Genomic DNA, 19,942 nt, shown 5'->3' on the forward strand with positions numbered 1-19,942 from the left:
ACAGTGCTCACTGCAATTCAACATCATTCGGAGATACTCGACTTTAGCTTGTGTCGCTGGTGCAGTGTAGTAAACAAAACTGTATGGAGGCATGACCTTTTATGTTTTTGTGCATGGTCATTATTCTTTTACTACCCACTTATGGCCTGTTGTAAAATAACTTGTATTTGAAATCTCTCCAGTGTCACCTTGAAATGTAAAATGGATTTATTTCAGAGTGAGTTGAGACCCTAGTGACTTTCAGAAAATAATTACTTCCCTTCTGGCTAGAATTCCAGGAATATTTGCATTCTGTAATGACACAGTGATAAGTGACTTAACTATAGCTCTTCCAGGTACCCCTTCCTAGTCTTATTATGCATTCTTCCCTAGAAATGATCATGAACTATTACATTCATAAACTTTTTCTTGGATCACCAAAGGACCCAACAGAGCAGCCCATTGGGTAGGACTATTCACTTTCTTCATAGTAAAGATACTTTGCACCTAGGTTCCTATTTTATAGATAGCCTAAAGAATACCTACTGTGTGTATTCTCAGACTTTCCTGTAAGTCAGAATCTTTCCCACTGTGTCGAATGTCTTTTGTGTGCTTGGGAAATGTACACTTCTTTTCTTTGAAGTGCTGAGGTCATTCATATTTTTTTATTTTAACAATTTTGAGGCATAATTGAACAACTTGATAATGAATGAGAAAGGTAATAAACAACTTTTGGCCTATAATCGAGGACTTTATCTTCAATAACATGTCATCATCAGAGATTAAAATAATAATTTTAATTCCATAATATGTCATATTTATTTTCCATTCTTTAAAGTGCATACCCTCTGTTCTTTTCCTATTGTTCCTTCCTCCTCAGCTTTTCCAAGAAGGATGCAAATAGTGAATCAATTTCATTTACTTGGAGATCCTGACCAGTACAGCTTTCATGCATCTTTCCCATTCTTTAGCAAACCCAAGTTCAATAGCTTGTGTCTCTTTCTGGTCCTCAAGAAACATAGCAGGTGACTTTAATAGAATTCTAGTTACTTCCAGTTTGAAGTTCTGCAAAATAGCAATGAATTGTTCTAGTAGGCCCTCCAAAATATTGTTAGAGAAGCTAGAAGGGTAAAAAAGAAGAGATTTTCTGTGAACATTAAGAATTTATTCTGAGGAACATCTAGATGTTTTTGCCCACTAATCCTTGGAGTCAACAACAGTAATCTACCAAAGTTCACCTTAGTTTAAAAGATATAGTTGTAGCCTTGTGTCAGTCATGAATATCTCAAAGCCTTGCTAATAAACTCTTTTTTCCATTTTGCTCATGGATCGGCCGGATTCTATTAGGAATTCATTACAGAGTTGTCCAAGCATTATGCAAAACTGAGGAAATTATTTATTGTCTTGAACTAGTAATGGTCTAAAGAAATTTTAATATCCACTATGTGGATACTAAATTTTTTATATATAGTTATATTGGCAAACTAATTCAATGGTCTTATTATTAATGGTTAATAATAATTATTATTATAATGGTTAATAACCACATCTAACTAATTAATTCAACTTGGATTGGGTGGGAGGAATGTATTCCATACTTATTCAGACATACCAGAATACATATTTTTTTAATCAGAATTCAGTAAATAGTGTGATTGACTTGTAATGGGAGCTATATACATTGTCTTGCTAAAATGAGTACCCAGTTGCAAGATCTCTATGTCTTTGCCAACTTAGATTTTGTTCTATTTAAAGCCTTATTTGTATGTGTTTTAATATGACAATCTATTGCATAGGAGGTAGATGGAGTATAAGATCATAAAAACAAGAAACCATTTTTAGTACTTATGTGATAGGGACCTCTTCTAAGGCATTTGCATTTATTACCTCTTTTAGTCTTTACATTGGGTATATGAAGGAAGAAGCTATTATTATTTATTATTATTCTAATATTACAGATGGGGAAACTGAGGTCCAATAGGCCAAGCTTGCCCAAGGACAAACTTAGTAAATGTTGGAGCCTGGATTTCAAACTCAGGAAGTCTTACTGCAGAGTTGGAGCAGTTAGCCACTATTGATTAGCTTGAGAAGTAAAATGCCTGTGGAACATTAACACTTAGATCTCCCAACAATACCTTCTCAAATTCAGCACTTTAAAATAGGAACTCTGGACCCTGCCTCCCTGCAACACCCCTTCTCCAATACACCTGAACAACCATGAGGATGTTTTTATTCTACCAACAGCATCACCATTCTTACAAATACCAAGGTTAAAAACCTTGAATTACTTCTGGCTTCCCTGCTTATTTTCATCTTTAAATGCAGCACAGACTGTCAGAGAGGATAGGTACCACTAAACTAGCCCATGAAAAGTTTTTTGTCATTGAGTTTCCACTGGGGCAAGGACTACCAGTACTAGGTTTTGTTTCTGTTTCTGTTTCATGTGGTCGAAAACAAGAGGATCAAGAAATTTTGGAAATGTTCATATCAGAAGCCAATCCACAGTAAAGTTCCAACCACTTCCCAATGAAAAGTTATTAAATGATGAGACATATTTAAAAACGGTGTTTTATTAGCTCTTATTATTTTTAATTAACTTTAAGCTACAGGGAGCATTAGATAAGAGAGTATATACTTAGCAACAGAACGCGATTAAATGTCAATATTTAAATTTGCTGCAGAAAACTTTACTTGAAACTGATGTAGGACTTGTGCTGGGGCAAGTCCTCCGGGAGCTATTAACACGTCACAAAACAGAGCTGGGAGTCCGCGGTCTCTGAGAAAAAAAACTACAAATCCCAGAATGCACTTTCCGGTATTTTTTTCCGCGAGAAGCCTGGAGGGCTATATTAACCAATCCCTTCATAGAGAGCCCAGTCATTAGCCAATCTGAAGGCGAATGGGCTCCCGGGGGCGGGAGGAGCAAGGCGGCCTAAGATTTGAAATAGGAAAGTTGGCGGGGCTGCAGGAGCTGGGTGTGGAGACCGGCTGTTGGCTTAATTGTTTCAGGTCTCCTGGAAAAGGTGAGAGAGGTGGGAGCTGACCAGGGCTCCCCGACCTGCCTGTAGCCATATGGGAAAGTGTGTTTCTGGGCTAGATGTGTTTTCGGGAGCGAAGTCCGAAATGTACCGCTTTCTTGTTTGCGCGTCTGGGCTTCGCTGAATGGGCGGCATTGAGACAGAAGAGTTCCGGGTTCCACCGAACGAGATGTCTGTGATCCTCCTGGGAAGGTTTTAAGTTTTGGGGGCGGTATCATCGTTACAGAAAACTGGCGGGGCCTGGAGTGTCACCGGATATTGTTTTATGGAAGAAGACGCTAAGGCCCAGGGGGTTCAGGGTGACTTGTACCTTTCGTGGACTAAGCCTACTAAATTCCCACTCCAGTCGCCTTTTTAGTGCTACTTTTTCTTTTTCTGATCTGGGTGAGAGGGAGAGGCAGGTTAGATATGTCTCATAGGGTCTTATCCTATGAGAGGGGACTGACCATCCACCCACTTGGGACCCTGCTAGCAATCCAGGTTGGAATGCAAATGGTCAGAATTAGAAACGCCTTAAAAGTTACCAATTTTACTTGTGAGGAAACGGAGGCAGAGTCATTTTCCAGCATCACAGAGCTGTAGGAGTGTCTTGTGCAGTTACAGTACTAACAAGTCCCTAGGAGGTAAGGATGTCCTTCTTGTAATCTTGCATCTTAACTGTAATGAAGTCCAGATGTCTTGATCCGCCCTGGAACATCTAAAGCTAAAAGTAAGCTGCTTGCTTCGCCTGGGTGGCTGAGTCAGGTTAAGCTTCCTAGTTAGGCTCAGGTCATGATCTCACAGTTCCTGAAGTTGAGCCCCATATGGGCTCTGCCCTGACAGATTGGAACCTGGAGCCTGCTTGGGATTCTGTCTCCCTTTCTCTGCCCCTCCCCTGCTTGTCCTCTCTCTCTCTCTCTCTCTCTCTCTCTCTCTCAAGAATAAATAAATATTTAAAAAATAAAATATTTCTTAAAGAAAAAGTAAGCTGCTATTTTTCTAGCAAAGGTCAAACTGCCAAAATATGATTGATTGGAATATGAACTTGATTTTGTTTCAATACCTCATAAAAAATACAATCAATGTTTTATTTGTTTTGTAGCATTTTCTTACAAAATGATAGAGGACGAACTGGCACACTTTGATAAAAGCATAAATGAATTTTGGAATAAATTCAGAAGCACTGTCAGCGACACGTCCTGTCAAATGATGGGACTAAGAGATACCTACAAAGATTCCATCAAAGCACTGACAGGTAACTCAAGTTAACTTGTAACGTGCTGTTTTGTTGTTCTTGTTTGCTTTTTTAATGTTATTCAGCTGAATTGAAACCTCAATTCCAATTTATCTTTCAGAAAAGCTTTCTGTGAAATTAAAGGAAGAAGAACGAATGGTTGAGATGTTTCTGGAATATCAAAATCGTAGGTGACAAACTGTAGATCACAAATTTTTTTGTTAGATTAAACATCTTTATGCAGTCCCCCATCCAAGTAAAGCAGTATGCTGTGGGGCACCTGGGTGGGTCACTTAAGCGACTCTTAATCTCAGCTCTGGTCTTAATCTCAGCTCTGGTCTTGATCTCGGGGTTGTGAGTTCAGGCCCCATGTTGGGCTCTTCACTGGGCATGAAGCCTACTTAAAAAATAGGAAAAAGAGGGGCGGCTGGGTGGCTCTGTTGGTTAAACGTTTGACTTCGGCTCAGGTCATGATCTCACAGTTCGTGAGTTCAAGCCCTGCATCGAGCTCTATGCTGACAGCTCAGAGCTTGGAGCCTGCTTCAAGTTTTGTGTCTCCTTCTCCCTCTGCTCCTCTCACACTCACATTCTGTCTCTCTGTCTCTCAAAAAAAAAAATAAACATTAAAAAACATTAAAAAGAAAAAATCCAATGTATTTGTGTGTGTATATAGGCACATACGTATATAAAAATAATAAACATTTATGTACCTACAACCCAGCTTAAGAAACAGAACATCTTATATAATACTTTTCTCTAATCCCACCTTCCAGAACTCACCTATTAATATTTAGTATTGTGTTTTGGAATGTGATATAAATGGCATCATTTTGTGTGTATTCTGTCCTGTTTTTTATTCATCACTGTGCTTGTGATCATCTGTACTGATGCATAAACGACATTTATTTGAAAAACACGTTTGTCTCCCCATTGGAAGTCATAGACTGGAGTTTAATTAGCGGGAGGAACCCGGTTAACCATGTATTGGAGAAGGAGCCACTTTTACTCTCAGGAGAGAGCACTGATCTGGATACATTTGGGGAGTCGGGGCGGCTGAGGGAACGCCTCACCACTTACTTGTTGAGCATCTTCTAGGAAGATACTGCAGAGAACAAACAGGCCACAAATCCTGGCCTGCCTACAGCTCTGTCGCTTCTGTAGTATTGCAAGGAGGAAGATCACCTGTTCAAAGTGAGAGGCGTTTACTATGGACCAGGCTCTCAAATCCCCAAATCCTAGGGACACCTGGGAGGCTCAGTCGGTTAAGCATCTGAGCCTCAGTTTCGGTTCGGGTCCTCATCCCAAGGTAGTGGGATCGAGCCCCTTCGGCAGGCTCCCACGCCCATCGTGGAGCCTGCTTAAGATTCTTTTCCATCTCCCTTTGCCCCTTGCCCTCTCGCATTCACTGTCTCTCAAAACAAAAATATTCCTGAGATCTTTACAAGACAGAAATTATCCTTTTTTTCAGAGGACGAAATTGAAGTTCACTGAGGTTAAGAAACTCAGCTCAGGTCATATATCTGATAGATACAAGGTGTAGGGTTGCAGCCAAAACGTCTGCTCTTTCTGGTGTACGGTGAAACAACTTTTCCCCGTGGATGGGAAGACTCAAGGGAGGATTTGTGTGGTGAGTAGCAGTGGAAGTTTGAAATACCTGCCCTAGAGAATAAAAGAGATGGTTGACTGTGTACACGTGATAGTTACGCTACATCAAGGGCCCTTACATTTGGCACTAATCCATACAGCCTCAAATGTTACGATAAAAACACTGACATATATGGTATTTATGTAGCACTTAATAGTTTGAAAGTCTCCATATTATTATTATTGGATACTCTGACCAGGGGAGTTAAAGAAATGGGGTGGCCATTATTATCCTCCTTTTATAGAGTCCCCAGAGTTATAATTTGACCAAGGTCCTCGGGTAACAACTGAAGAGCCAGATTGGAACTGAGACTTTTGGACTTTTAATATGCATCTCTTTTGCCATACATGCCTCCTTAATTTTTTTTTTTAAGTGCATTTTTCCATAGCAGCTACTCTGGAAAATAGTATGGAGATTCCTCAGAAAATTAAACCTTCCAATTGATCCAGTAATTCTACTTCTGGGTGTTTATCAGAGGAAACCAAAAACATGAACTCAAAAAGATATCTGCACACCTATGTTTGTTTGTTTGTTGAGAGAGAGCCAGCAGGAGAGGGGCAGAGGAAGAGAGAACCTTAACAGGCTCCACAGTCAGTTCAGAGCCCGATGCGGGGCTTGATCCCCAGCTCAGTCCCACAATCCTGGGATGATGACCTGAGCCAAAAACAAGAGTTGGATGCTCAAGTAACTGAGCCATCCAGGTGCCCCTGAGAATATATTCTACCTTATTGATATACCATGCTTATTTAATAATTTACTCATTAACCATCTAGGATGTTTTCAGTTTTTCATCATAAATAATACAACAATCTTTTATATATAAATACTTGCACAATCTTATTTTCTTAGGTTAACTTGTAAAATTAACTGGATTAAAGGATATGAATATCCTTAAAACTTGTTTTGGAATGTCAAAAATATTCCACAAGGACTTTAGTATTTTCCATTCTTCTCAATACTAGCTGTCATTTTTGTAAACCGTGTTGTAATAGATGAAAAAATGGTATGTTACTGCTTTATTTACATTTCTGTGATTACTTCTCAGGTTAAATTGTTTTTCAATGCAGATTAGCCATCTGCATTCTACATTTCCTCCATTTATTCCTTTGTCTGTTTCTGTCTTAGGAATTTATAATTGTGTCTTCTTTAGATTAAGAACTGTTTGGGGAGGATGTTTAATGGCCACAATCATGACCTTTGAGGTCAAGTCCTCTGTTTGAATCCAGGTCTTACTATTTTTGCATCCTAGCAAATAAAGCTTTTGGGCAAGTTACTCAACTGCTAAGCCCTTTCCTTTTTTAAATTAGGACTACATAATGTATTATGATGAAATTTAAGTAAATTTATGGAAATGCAAGGTATTGAACAAAGTTCCTGGTGTATACTTACTTGACTTTTATGTTTATTTTAATCAAATATGAGGTTTTTTTGCCCACTTAACTGGTATGTAGCTGGTATATATATATATGACTTTCTCTTTGATTTCTTTTTGCCTTTGAATAAAAAGATCTTTCTGCATAGAACTAATTTTATATTCAGATACTGCCTTTTAAGTTTTGCAAGATTTCATTTTATATCTATTTAATATATATGGAATTTATTTTGGATTTCAGCACGGTTTGGGAAACCATCTACCACTTTATGATATTTCATTTTTCTTACTAATTTCCTAAATATACCAGTATTTGTTTGGGAATGCTTTTTTGTTTAACTGAGCTGTATGTCATTTCTTCAACTAATACGCCATTATTGTATTAAAAGTGTCACGGTCATACATGTTAAATCTGATAGGACAAGTACCTTTCCTTGTTATTTTTCTTTCCATAGTTCCCTAACTATTCTCACCTGTGTACTCATCAGATAACTTTTATAATTACTTTTGTTAGATCCTCCCTTTCCCTTCCCCCCAGGGTCCATCGAGACTGCATTGAATATAGAAATGAATCTGGGAAGTACTGACATCTTTATGATATTTAAAAGCATAAAATGTCTCTCCACATATATGTTATTTGTCTTAGACAAGTTTTATATTTTTTTTCACACAGGGCCTATATATTTATTGATCTAGCTTATTCCTGGATGTTTTGTTTGTTATTAATATAAGTGAGGTTTCACCCTTCCTACCTCTTTCTTTCCCTTTCTTTCTTCACTTCTTTCTGTCTTTTTAGTATTTTCCAGAATCATTTATGCCACATTATAATGATTTGTTGCTTTAGAGTACTGTGCAAAAACATTGTTCAGATTTTGGTTGTCTTTGATGGTGGGCTTTATTTAAGTCCATATTTGAAGGACAGAGCTGCAAGCGTTATTATCTGATTTTTTTTTCATGGTTTAATTTGGTATTCTCATTTTAAAAAGTGTTTTTGTCTCATTTTTAATTTCAAAGATAAATAGGAAAAAACAGGATTTTTCCCCTTTTCTTTATAATTTTTGAACCATGAGAAAGCACTTATCAATTAAAGCTTTCTTGGGGCAACTGGGTGGCACAGTCAGTTAAGCATCTGACTTCTGCTTAGGTTATGATTCTACAGTTCTGAGTTCCAGCCCTGCATTGGGCTCTATGCTGACAGCTCAGAGCCTGCTTCAGATACTGTGTCTCCCTCTCTCTCTGCCCCTCCCCCACTCACCTTCTGTCTGTCTGTCTCTCAAAAATACATAAATTCATAAGTAAATAAAACATGATTAATCCTAATGAAAGTCAATATTTTAGTCTTTTGTTATCAGAGATCGATATTGGAGAGCAAAGTATATATATTCTAACTAATACTTTGTGTTTCTTACAGAGATCTGTAGGCGTAATAAGCTAATTCAAGAAAAAAAAGACAACTTGTTAAGGTTGATTGCTGAAATAAAAGACAAAAATGAGAAACTAGAAGTACTGACTGCAAATATTCAGGATCTTAAGGAAGAATATGCTAAGAAGAAAGAAAGTGAGTTTCCAGTTGTACACATTAAAACATTAATCTAAATTTCGAAGTGGAGATGGTTCACAATTATTTTCCTCTTGCCTTCTCTCTGGTTCATTGCTAAAAATGGGTTAACACACCTCAGCGGCATAGCCAGCCACTCATTTCTGCAAGGAAACTGAAGTTAAATAAGTGGGTTTTATTTTCTTTTGTTTTACTTAAGGGTCCTTTCATCGTGCAGTTGATATGGGAGCTTAATTAAATAGAGTAGGAGACTGTTTCATTGGAGAAGCCATAGTATAATTTATGCAACAAAGTTATTGATCACAGGTTCTCTGCCAGGAATTATTAAGCACACTGTTACTGCTGCGAAGTGTCTGTCTAAAAATCCTTCATATTGAAGTATGTGTATTTCCTCTTTTTTTAATCATAGCTATTTCTGCTGCTAACAAAGCTAATGAAGAGAGGCTGAAAAGGCTACAGAAATCTGCAGACTTGTATAAAGATCGGCTTGGACTAGAAATTCGAAAAATTTATGGTGAGTATATTAATGTAAGTAAAACATACAAGATTAGCAAGGCTTGTCTTAAGTAGAGGAGGATTTTAAAAATACTTTCAAATAAAATAATGACCACATTTTTAACTTTTTAGAAAATAGGGAAGAATTTAAAAATTTTTATCGCCATAACATAATTACTAATGCCTTGGTTATTTATCATCCAGCGTTTTAATAAGCGTATGTTTGGCATGATGGCCGACATGAAAGTAATTTTCGTTCCTTGTTCTTACTGGCATTATATGATCAGCATTTTTCCAGTTGCTTTAGCCTTCCCATGGTGATTTTAAAATAGCAATGTAATAATTTATTCCATTAATGTATCTTAATTCATCCAATCTTTTATCTACCTAATACAGATATTCTTTCTAACTTAACATTCAGATTCTGCCTGTGTTTCAGTTTTAGAAGTACTAAGTGAATATAAACTTCTCTGTTTCTTTTGTACGATTTCCGTGGAATTCCCAGGGAGGCATTACTGGGTTAAAGCGTGTAAATATTTTAATGACTGTTATGTGTGGTGTATGTGCCTGTTTCCAGCACTGTGTTAGCAGTCCCCAAGACCACCGTCAGGCTGGGTGATTCGCTAGAAAGACTTCTAAGACTCAACGTGGGGTCATATTGATGGTTCAGATTGATGGCCGAGTCTGCAATACACTGCAAGACAGCCCCAAAATGGCACTGGGGCAGAGTCTGAAAGAAACACTTGTTTCAGGCATGATTTTTTAAGAGTCCTAACCCAGCAGAGTCACACAGGATGTGCTCAATTCCTTTAGCATCGAATGCGGTGATACACGAGAAGGCTTGTGTCCCAGGGACTCTTGAAGCTTGTGCTGGTTTTCCCTGGAAACACCCCGTGTGTTTTTCCCTCTGCTGATTTTGCCATAGTCTTTCACTGTAACAAATGCTAGCCCTGCGTAGGACCCTCTGGTGAGTCTTATGAGTTACCTTAGTGAATCTTCGGACCTCAGATGGTTTGGGGGACTCCCAGCACACCAGACAAGGACCAGCTTGCAAGGAGACCTTTCTAAGATTCCTTTTTTTAAAAATTTTTTTTTAACATTTATTTATTTTTGAGAGACAGAAAGACAGCGCATGAGCAGGGGAGGGGCAGAGAGAGAGGGAGACACAGAAACCGAAGCAGGCTTCAGGCTCTGAGCTGTCAGCACAGAGCCTGATGCAGGGCTCAGACCCATGGACCATGAGATCATGACCTGAGCCAAAGTCAGATGCTTAGCTGACTGAGCCCCCCAGACACCCCGACCTTTCTAAGATTCTAAGGATTTCATTGTCAGGCTTGCTGTGTTTATTCTTTTGTGCACACCCCTCCATTATGTAAAGGGTGCCCACTTTGTTGCATTCTTACCAAAATTGTATTTTGTTTGTTTGTTACTGTTTTGACAGCAAACTGGATATAATCGGAGCATTTTTAAGTGCATTTCTTTGATTAATAATTAACAAACAGGTAAACTGGTAAACTTTTTGGAGTATTTATTATATTTCTTAGATTGTTTGGTCTCTTCATTCATAGATCTAGTAGTCTTGTTTGTGCCCTCCCCATCTGTTGGAATAAGCTTTTAATAAAAAATATTAACCTTTTAAAAAAATTCTTATTTATTTTTGAGAGAAAAAAAAGCATGAGTGGAGAAGGGGCACAGAGAGGGAGACAGGATCTGAAGCAGGCTTCGCACTGACAGCAGAGAGCCTGATGGGGGGCTTAAACTCACGAACCGTGAGATCATGGCCTGAGCTGAAGTCAGATGTTTAACCTGAACCACCTAGGTGCCCCTGTGGCTGCCATTTTTAATTTCTACTGGTCATTTACTCTTTTGGGAACATTTAGAGGTCTTTTGGAAAATAGGCATTAAGTCCAGATAACTATGTAGAAAAAGTCAAATCTGTTCAATAGTATTTTTTATTGTGGTAAAACTACATGACATAGAATTTGCCATTTTAACTATTTTTTATTGTACAATTCTGTGACATTACATTCACAATGCTGTGCGACATCACCATTATCTATTTCCAGAATTCTTTATCACCACAAATAGAAACTCTTTTATTAAACAGTAGTTTATTCCTCCTACCCCAGCCCCTGATAACTTCTAATCTACTTTCTATCTCTATAAATTTACCTATTCTAAGTATTTCATGTAAGTGTAGTCATACAGTATTTGTCCTTTTGCATCTGGATTATTTTACTTAGCATGATGTTTTCAAGTTTCATTCATGCTGTAGCACATATCAGAAGTTCGCTCCTTTTTATGACCAAATAATATTCCATGTATGTATATGCCATATTTTGTTTCTCCAGTCATCTCTCAGTGAACACACAGTACCACCTTCTGGCTGTTATGAGTATGCTGCTATAAATATTGGCATAGTTATCTGAGTCCCGAATCTCAATTCCTTTTTTTTTTTTTTTTTTTTTTTAGTATGTACCGAGGAATGGAGTTACTGGGTCATTGTAATTCTTTATTTAAACTTTCTGAGAAACTGCCAAGCTGTTTTCCACAGCCACAGCACCATTTTACATTCCTGCTAGCAGTGTTCTGATTTCTCCATGTCTTCATCCATGGTGTTCTTTTTGTTTTCATTTCTTTTTTTTCCTTTCCTGTCCTGTCCTGTCCTGTGTTGTGTTGCAGCGTCCTAGTAGGTATGAAATAATATCTCATTGTAGTTTTGGGCTGCATTTCCCCAGTGATTAGTGGTGGTGAGCATCTTTCCATGTGCTTATTATTGGCCATTTGTATCTATTCTTTGGAGAAATACCTATTCAAGTCCTTAGTCCATTTTTGAATTGGATTGCTTTTCTTTTAGTTGTCTAGTTGTAGGAGGTTTTTTTTGATATATCCTACATATTAAATCCATATGTGAGATATGATTTGCAAATATTTTCTCCCATTCTGTAAGTTATCTTTTCACTGCCTTGGTAATATCCTTTGAAAGACAAAGTTTTTAATTTTGATGAAGTCCAATTTAGCAGTTCTTTTCTTTTATTACTTGTGGGGTTTTTTTGTATCATGTTTAAATTAGGCTTTAGGGGAACAATGTTACTTCTATGCCAATAGCTCAGGAATTGTACAGGATAGTCTAGCTGTGGTTCGCGGCCACCACAAGAGAGGACAAGAACTAGGAGCCAAAACCAAAATTGGTATACTTTTAACATTTGGCTCTTGTATCATTAATAAGATCATAGTATTTGTCAAAGAGCATGTAAATGTTATTCAGTTAATGTCTTAAGAACATGTAGACTTAAACTAAGACAAGGGTAACTCGACTGACGCAGGATTAGGTCAGTTACAAGACAGAGGGGGGAATGTAAGAACAGAGTCTGAACCTAACAGACGCCATGACAGGCTTTAAGTTTCCCCTCTAAACTAGGTCTCAAAGTCAGTCTCTCCAGAACTATTATTAGGCGGTTACACATTGCCCGAGGCAAGAGAGACCACCCTTGTAATACCCTTAACATTCCTAAGGGCAGGCCTAGAAATAGAAGCTATAGGTAATCAGTTATTGCTTAAGGCTAGTTACAGCCTCTGTGAGGGTCCTGGGTCCTGGGTCTACTCTGTGATTGGTTAACACTCTGTGTAATTGGATAAACCTGCTGTCAATAATATTGTGTAATAATGATTGGATCACTGTACCTATGTCACAATTTCCTGTAACTCCCCCTTCCCAAACTCATAAAAGCCCTGCCCCACCTTTGTTCAGCATGGATCCACCACGCCCGTAAAGTCTGTGAGCCCGAGTTTAGGCCCCGGCAAGCCCTTTGCTTTTGCAAAAAAAAAAAATAATAATAATAATAATAATTTATTTAAAACTAATTTGTATCTTGTACATTTGGAGGCTTGGTTAAGTGTGTGTGTGTGTGTGTGTGTATGTTTAGCAGTCTAGATACTGATTAAGGACAGAGGTGAGAAAGCTCATCTCCATTGAAAGCCTTGGCACAATACAATTCTCATACCAAGTAATTTAATTTTTTTTCAGGTGATAAGTTGCAGTTTATATTCACTAATATTGATCCTAAGCATCCTGAGAACCCATTTATGTTTTCCCTCCACCTAAATGAAGCAAGGGAATATGAGGGTATGTATTCCTCTCTCTTTACTGGTATTTAAGATTGGCATCCAAAATGTTATCTGAATCAGCACATAGAGTAATATGAAGGAAGGCGCCTGGGTGGCTCAGTTGGTTACGTGTCTGACTTTTGATTTCAGTTCAGGTCATGATCTCACAGTTTCGTGAGTTTGAGCCCCTTATTGGGCTCTGTGTTGACCCTGAGGAGCCTGCTTAGGATATTCTCTCTCTCTCTCTCTCTCTCTCTCTCTCTCTCTCTCTCTCTGCCCCTCCCCTCCTCTGTTTCTTTCAGAATAAATTAGTAAACTTAAAAAAATAAAGTAATATGAAGGAAAGTGATATTCCCACAAGCTGTTCCTTTCTTTGCCAGTCTTGCTTCATGGGATAGGGTCTTCGAAAGGCTGTGAATGTGGTTTTGATTTATAGTTCTTATCTAGAGGCCTTAATATGTAGCTTCTCTTTAGGGTGGCACAGTGCCAGAGTGGTAGAAAAGACTAAAAAACCACAGATCACTGCATTTCATATGCAAGTATGACTTATCCTTTTAGAGAACGTAAAGCTATAAAGGATATGACTATATAAATGTGAATATTATAATGTGTTTGCATAGGTGATTTTAAAAGCAAATGCTAAGTCGTCGGAATGTGATCATTTATTTTCCCAAAAATCAATTTAAGAAATATTATCCTCTCCTGAAAAATCGCACACATTGATAATTTAGCTCACCTACTGATTCTCCTGCTGACCGGAAAGGCATTGATTTATGGGGAATCTATGTGATTGGTAAGAGTTGGAACTAGAAGAGAAAGGAAATATATTTATCTCTCTTTTATTCTTCGTATGCTCCTTTAATTTTTAATTTATTGGAATTCAGTAAGATGGTTCTCAGCTCATTAGACCTGTGTTGTCGTCTTAAAGCATTTATAGACACACACGCAGGAGGACTGCTGAGGTGGCTTCTCATGTGCCCTGGTAACCGCGTCCTCATTCGCATGGAATTTATATTTTAGGAATCTAATTCATGTACAGATTTTCTCTCTCCCTCCCTCTCTCTCTCTCTCTCTCTCTCTCTCCCTCTCTCTCTCTCCCTCCCTCTCTCTCTCTCTCTCTCTCTCTCTCTCTAAATATCTTCTAATGTATGCTAAAATTTCCAAAGCAAACAGCAAAAGCCACATACCTAGTGCTTTCCAACTTGCATATCCTCTCTTGCTGCATGGGGTCACAGGGTTTGGTGGTGTGTTAAAATAGAATCCACACTGTGATTCTGAACCGAGTGCTTTTTGTTCTTTCTCCGCGGTGGTCCTGGTCCTTGTTTCCTAAGGAATTTCCACCAAAGAACCGGAGATCTGATCTGGTTGACTTTCTTCCCCGTGGACAAGGGACCACATTGTTGGGAGAGAAAGCAGAATCGTTCCTCTCCTTTGAGCACCCTCACTGGAAACTTGTTCCAGTACCATTTTGTACCAGACATGCTGACAGGTGCACCATTATTTGTGAATTTGTCTCATTTGATTGCTACGTCCTAAATACCACTTTTAGAATAGCAGCCACATTTTCTAATGAAAGCTTGTGAAAGTTTAGGTTTTTTTCCATAATTGTAAAGTATTAAAAGTTGGCATTAAAAGCTGTTCTTTTTTTGATCCAGTGGCCCAGAGCTAGGAGTCAAACCAGAGGGTTACAGAGAAACCTGACTAACAATTTAAAAACAAAACACCCAACACACACACACATACCAGTTAAAACAGTTTACTTAAAATGTAAAGAAAGATGATGGGAAATGGCATTCTGTTCTTCGTCACTGAGTTCTTCAATCCCTAAACTACCATTTGTTTAAAGTACGATTGTAGTACTTACGATTTTAATATTTTAGTGATTAAACAAAGAAAAGGTCCAAAAGACAATTAGGATATGAAAATCAAGTGTATCTGTTGTTCTATGCTGAAAGCATTTCAGTAAAATGGGATTGAAATGGTCTGAATCAGATGAAAGCATCTAAATTAGAAACATTTCTCTTCCATAAAAAATCTCATTCAAATTATCTTTCCTTTTCCTTTCTTCTAGTGTCAGACAGTGCTCCTCATCTGGAGTGCCTTGCAGAATTTCAAGAGAACGTAAGGAAGACCAACAATTTCTCGGCTTTTCTTGCCAATGTCCGGAAAGCTTTTATTGCTATGGTCTATAATTAATGTCTGAAAAGTATATAAAAACTGTTTATTTTTCTTCCTTATTGTGTATCTCTTTTAAAAGAATTCTCATTATCTACTGTTTGCCTATAATTCTTTTGTATTTTTGTAGCATTTCTGTGTGGTTTATTTCTTTAAATTATTTTAATTAAAATCTTAAATAAAATTTATAAAGTCAAATGTGTTCTTTTTAAAATGAAAGATAGTATACTATGATATGTGTGTGTGTGTCTGTGTATGTATATATATATATATATATATATACATATATATATATATTTTTTTAATGGCAGGCATGGGTAGTTTATGGTTAGCCTGGAAATGGGAATTTGTTCAATCTGCACTGTGTCTCAGTGGTTTGCAAGCTTTTTAAGGTCATGGACTAGTAATATTTAAAAATTAGGAATGTGGGCCCAATCTAAGGTTAGCAGTTTTTGAAATGTACTTGGCAAAATAAATACTACTAAATATTACTGTCTACTATCATTCTAATATCATAAAGGAAAGAATTTTTTCTTGCACCAAAAGGAATCTGTAGCTAAAATAAAGGACAAACCTTCACATCAGAAGAAGGTTGGCAGGATTCTACCGATATATTCAATAAAGGATACATTTTTGAAAACCCAAATGTGGAACATTTACAACCAGTTTCCATTTTGTAACATTTATACTGTTTGTGGTCTGGATTTAAGTTTGCCGTCTTGGAAGCTTCTTCAACATAGACCACAGTTCAAATGTCAACTTGTTCAAGGAGTCTGTTTCTGTCGGCATCCTTTCCTTATGAGCCTGGTTGTGTTAGGTAAACTTTCTATCACAGAAGCCACCTGCGCCTGGTTCATGATACCTTGTGCACAAGAGTCATGAAACAGTGGCCTCCATGCCTCTAGTTCCTATGGCTACTCTCTGAAGTCTGGGAGAATTTTCCATCCAGTTAACTAGTAGGAAGTAGGAAGAGAGTTTCAGAGCGCTTCCCCTCAGTTGCCTCTTATGCCTAGGACTTGGCTCCGAGCTCTGCTCACCACAATATAGCGGTAGAATTTATCTGAGAAGAATGCTATGGGTTGGTGGGAATGTTATCACTGACCCATCCTGGTGTGCAGACCAGATTTTAGGAACCGTGGATTGGGATTCTTTCTGCAGAGACAAAAGGCTAATAAACTGCCCTAGAGATTGGAGTGTGTGCCACTAACAAAGTCTTTTTTTAAACATTTTTTTCATATCAAATATTTAATATGTAAATATTAAACAACATACTAATGCACAAGCAGTGGGCCAAATAAGGAATCAAATGGCAAATCAAAATATGTCAAAAGAAAAAGAAAACACAGTACTCTAAAACCTATGGAATGTAGCAAAAGCAGATGTCAGAGTGAAATTTATGCTATAAATGCTTATATTAAGAAAAGCAGTCCAAATAACATTGCACCCCAAGGAACGAGAAAAAGAAGCTTAGCTGCAATTTAGTAGAGGAAGCAAATAACAAAAAATCAGAAACTAGAGACCAGAATAAACAATAACATAACATTGAAATAAAGACCAGTTTTCCTAAAAAAATAAGTAAAATTGGCAATGCTTTAACTACATTAAGAGAAAAAAAGACTCAAACCAAAATGAGAACTTGAAGAGGAAACTATACCACAGAAATAAACAGTGTGGTCACATGCCTATAAACCAAAAACCCAGATAATTCCTAAAAAGGCACAAGTTACCAAAGTAGAATCATGAATCTTGAAACCAGGAAATAGGAAATCTTAGATCAAGAATGAGAATGAGGGGCACCTGGGTGGCTCAGTTGGTTAAGCGTCTGACTTTGGCTCAAGTCAGATCTCACTGTTCATGGGTTCGAGCCCCACGTCGGGCTCTGTGCTGACAGCTAGCTCAGAGCCTGGAGCCTGTCTTTGGATTCTGTGTCTCCCTCTGTCTCTGTCCATCCCCTGCTCATGCTGCCCTTCTCTCTCTCTCTCTCTCTCAAAAAAAAAAAAAAAATGAGATTGAAAGTTGAATTAGGAATCAAAAATCTCCCATCACAGAAAAGACCAAGTCTACATGGTCTCATTGGTGAATTCTACCAAACATTTAAATAAATAATGATAATTTTTATAAAAATCTTACAAATTATGGAATAGAGGGAACATATTCAAAATCATTCAGTGAAGCCAGTATTATCCTAATACTAAAGTAGGATAAAAATAATATGAGAATAAAAAAGTATTTGTCCGATATAAGTATTGCTACTCTGGCTTTCTTTTGACATCCACTTGCATGATAAATGTTTCTCCATCCCGTCACTTTCAACCTGCAGATGTCTTAAGGTTCATAATGAGCCTCTTGTAGGCAGCATATAGATGGGTCTTGTTTTTTTTTATCCATTCTGACATCCTATGTCTTTTGATTGGAGTATTTAGTACATTTACATTCAAAGTAATTTGGTATGTATTTATACCATTTTATTACTTGTTTTATCTTTGTTTCTGGAGATTTTCTCTGATCTTGTCTTTGTCACTTTTGATCTCTCCTTTGCACTCAAGGAGCCTTCTTTAATATTTCTTGCAGATCTGGTTTAGCGGTCACGAACTCATTTAGTTTTTGTTTGGGACATCGCTTCTCGGCCTTTTGGCTAAGATCAAGTGTTGTTTGTCTGGGACACTCTTTATTTCTCCTTCTATTCTGAATTAAAGCCTTGCTAGATAGAGTATTCTTGGCTGTAGTTTTTTTCCTATTTACGACTTTGACTATATCATGCCATTCCCTTCTGGCTTGCCAAGTCTCTGTTGATAAATCTCCAGCTGACCTTATGAATTTTCCCTTGTGAGTTAAGGATTTATTTTGTCTTGCTGCTTTTAAGACTTTTTCTTTATCATTATATTTTGCAAATTTAATTAGAATATGTCTTGGTGTTGGCCTGCTATTTTTAATTTTGATGGGAGTTGTCTCTTGGATATGGATGTCTGTTTCTTTCCCCAGATGAGGGAGATTTCCTCTCCTCTCCTTTCCTCCCTTCTCCTCCCCTCTCCTCCTTTCTCCTCCCCTCTCCTCCCCTCCCCTCCCTTCCCCTCCCCTCCTCTTCCAGAGAGAAAGAGCATGTGAGCAGAGGAGAGGGGCGGGGGTGGGAGGGAGCAAGAGAGAGAGAGAGAGAGAGAGAGAGAGAGAGAGAGAGAGACCTAAGCAGGCTCCACACTCAGTGCAGAGCCCAACACCGAGCTCTATCTTACGAACCTGGGATCATGACCCAAGCTGAAATCAAGAGTTGGACACTTAACCTACTGAGCCACCCAGGCACCTCTCTGCTGTTATTGCTTGAAATAAATTTCTGCTTCATTTTCTCTCTCTTCTTCTTTTATAATACAAGTGTTATTACATTTCACAGAGTCACTGAGTTCTCTAAGTCTATTGGCATCCAAAATGTTATCTGAATCAGCATATAGAGTAATACAAAGGAGGGGCACCTGGGTGGCTCAGTTGGTTAAGTGTCTGACTCTTGATTCCAGCTCAGGTCATGATCTCACAGTTTTATGAGTTTGAGTCCCTTGTTGGGCTCTGTGTTGACCCTAAGGAGCCTGCTTGGGATTCTCTCTCTCTCTCTCTCTCTCTCTCTCTCTCTGCCCCTCCCCTCCTCTGTTTCTCTCAAAATAAATAAACATTTTTTAAATGTTTTATTTAGTTTTGAGACAGAGAGAGAGAGCATGAGTGGGAAGGGGCAGAGAGAGAGAGGGAGACACAGAATCGGAAGCAGGCTCCAGGCTCTGAGCTGTCAGCACAGAGCCCAAAGTGGGGCTCAAACCCACGGTCATGAGATCATGACCTGAGCCAAAGTCGGAGGCTTAACCAACTGAGCCACCCAGGTGCCCCTCAAAATAAATAAATAAACTTAAAAAAATAAAATAATATGAAGAAAAGTAATATTCCCACAAGCTGTTCCTTTCTTTGCCAGTCTTGCTTCATGGGATAGGGTCTTCGAAAGGCTGTGAATGTGGTTTTGATTTATAGTTCTTGTCTAGGGACTTTAGTATGTAACTTCTCTCCAGGGTGGCGCAGTGCCACAGTGGTAGAAAAGTCTAAAAGACCACAGATCACTGCATATCATACACAAGTATGACTTATCCTTTTAGAGAATGTAAAGCTATAAAGGATATGACTATATAAATGTGAGTATTATAATGTGTTTGAGTAGGTGATTTTAAAAGCAAATGCTAAGTCATCAGAATATAATCATTTATTTTCCCAAAAATCAATTTAAGAAATATTATCCTCTCCTGAATAATTGCACACGTTGGTACTTTAGCTCACTTACTGATTCTCCTGAAAGGCATCACTATGTCGGGAATATATGTGCCCAGCACTG

General features: G+C 38.0%; 1 protein-coding gene and 1 pseudogene across 3 annotated transcripts; both read left to right on the forward strand.

Annotated features, from left to right (window-relative positions):
* The first annotated feature begins 2,804 nt into the window (after window positions 1–2,804).
* On the forward strand, window positions 2,805–15,636 carry SPC25 (SPC25 component of NDC80 kinetochore complex). 3 transcript variants are annotated; one of them, XM_029932982.1, is made up of 7 exons: window positions 2,805–3,002; window positions 4,099–4,251; window positions 4,352–4,417; window positions 8,659–8,805; window positions 9,215–9,319; window positions 13,328–13,426; window positions 15,479–15,636. In XM_029932982.1, exons 1-7 carry the CDS (start codon window positions 2,879–2,881, stop codon window positions 15,601–15,603), a joined length of 819 nt encoding a protein of 272 aa, XP_029788842.1. In that variant the 5' UTR covers window positions 2,805–2,878; the 3' UTR covers window positions 15,604–15,636. The 3 variants fall into 3 exon arrangements, with proteins under 3 accessions (XP_029788842.1, XP_029788844.1, XP_029788843.1); XM_029932984.1 differs by lacking the exon at window positions 2,805–3,002 and adding an exon at window positions 3,136–3,188; XM_029932983.1 differs by lacking the exon at window positions 2,805–3,002 and adding an exon at window positions 3,695–3,726.
* Window positions 15,637–18,197: 2,561 nt separating this feature from the next.
* On the forward strand, window positions 18,198–18,342 carry LOC115288720 (annotated as a pseudogene).
* Window positions 18,343–19,942: the final 1,600 nt, after the last annotated feature.

The sequence above is a fragment of the Suricata suricatta genome, chromosome 3 (assembly GCF_006229205.1).
Source record: "Suricata suricatta isolate VVHF042 chromosome 3, meerkat_22Aug2017_6uvM2_HiC, whole genome shotgun sequence".
Classification (NCBI taxonomy): Eukaryota; Metazoa; Chordata; class Mammalia; order Carnivora; family Herpestidae; genus Suricata; species Suricata suricatta.

Bases quoted from the DNA above. Each gene is read 5' to 3' on its own strand.
- SPC25 (XM_029932982.1), top strand. From the start codon at position 2,879: ATGGGCTCCCGGGGGCGGGAGGAGCAAGGCGGCCTAAGATTTGAAATA. The intron at 4,252-4,351 runs GTAACTCAAGTT...TTTATCTTTCAG, and splicing joins TTCCATCAAAGCACTGACAG to AAAAGCTTTCTGTGAAATTA. The intron at 8,806-9,214 runs GTGAGTTTCCAG...TTTTAATCATAG, and splicing joins ATATGCTAAGAAGAAAGAAA to CTATTTCTGCTGCTAACAAA.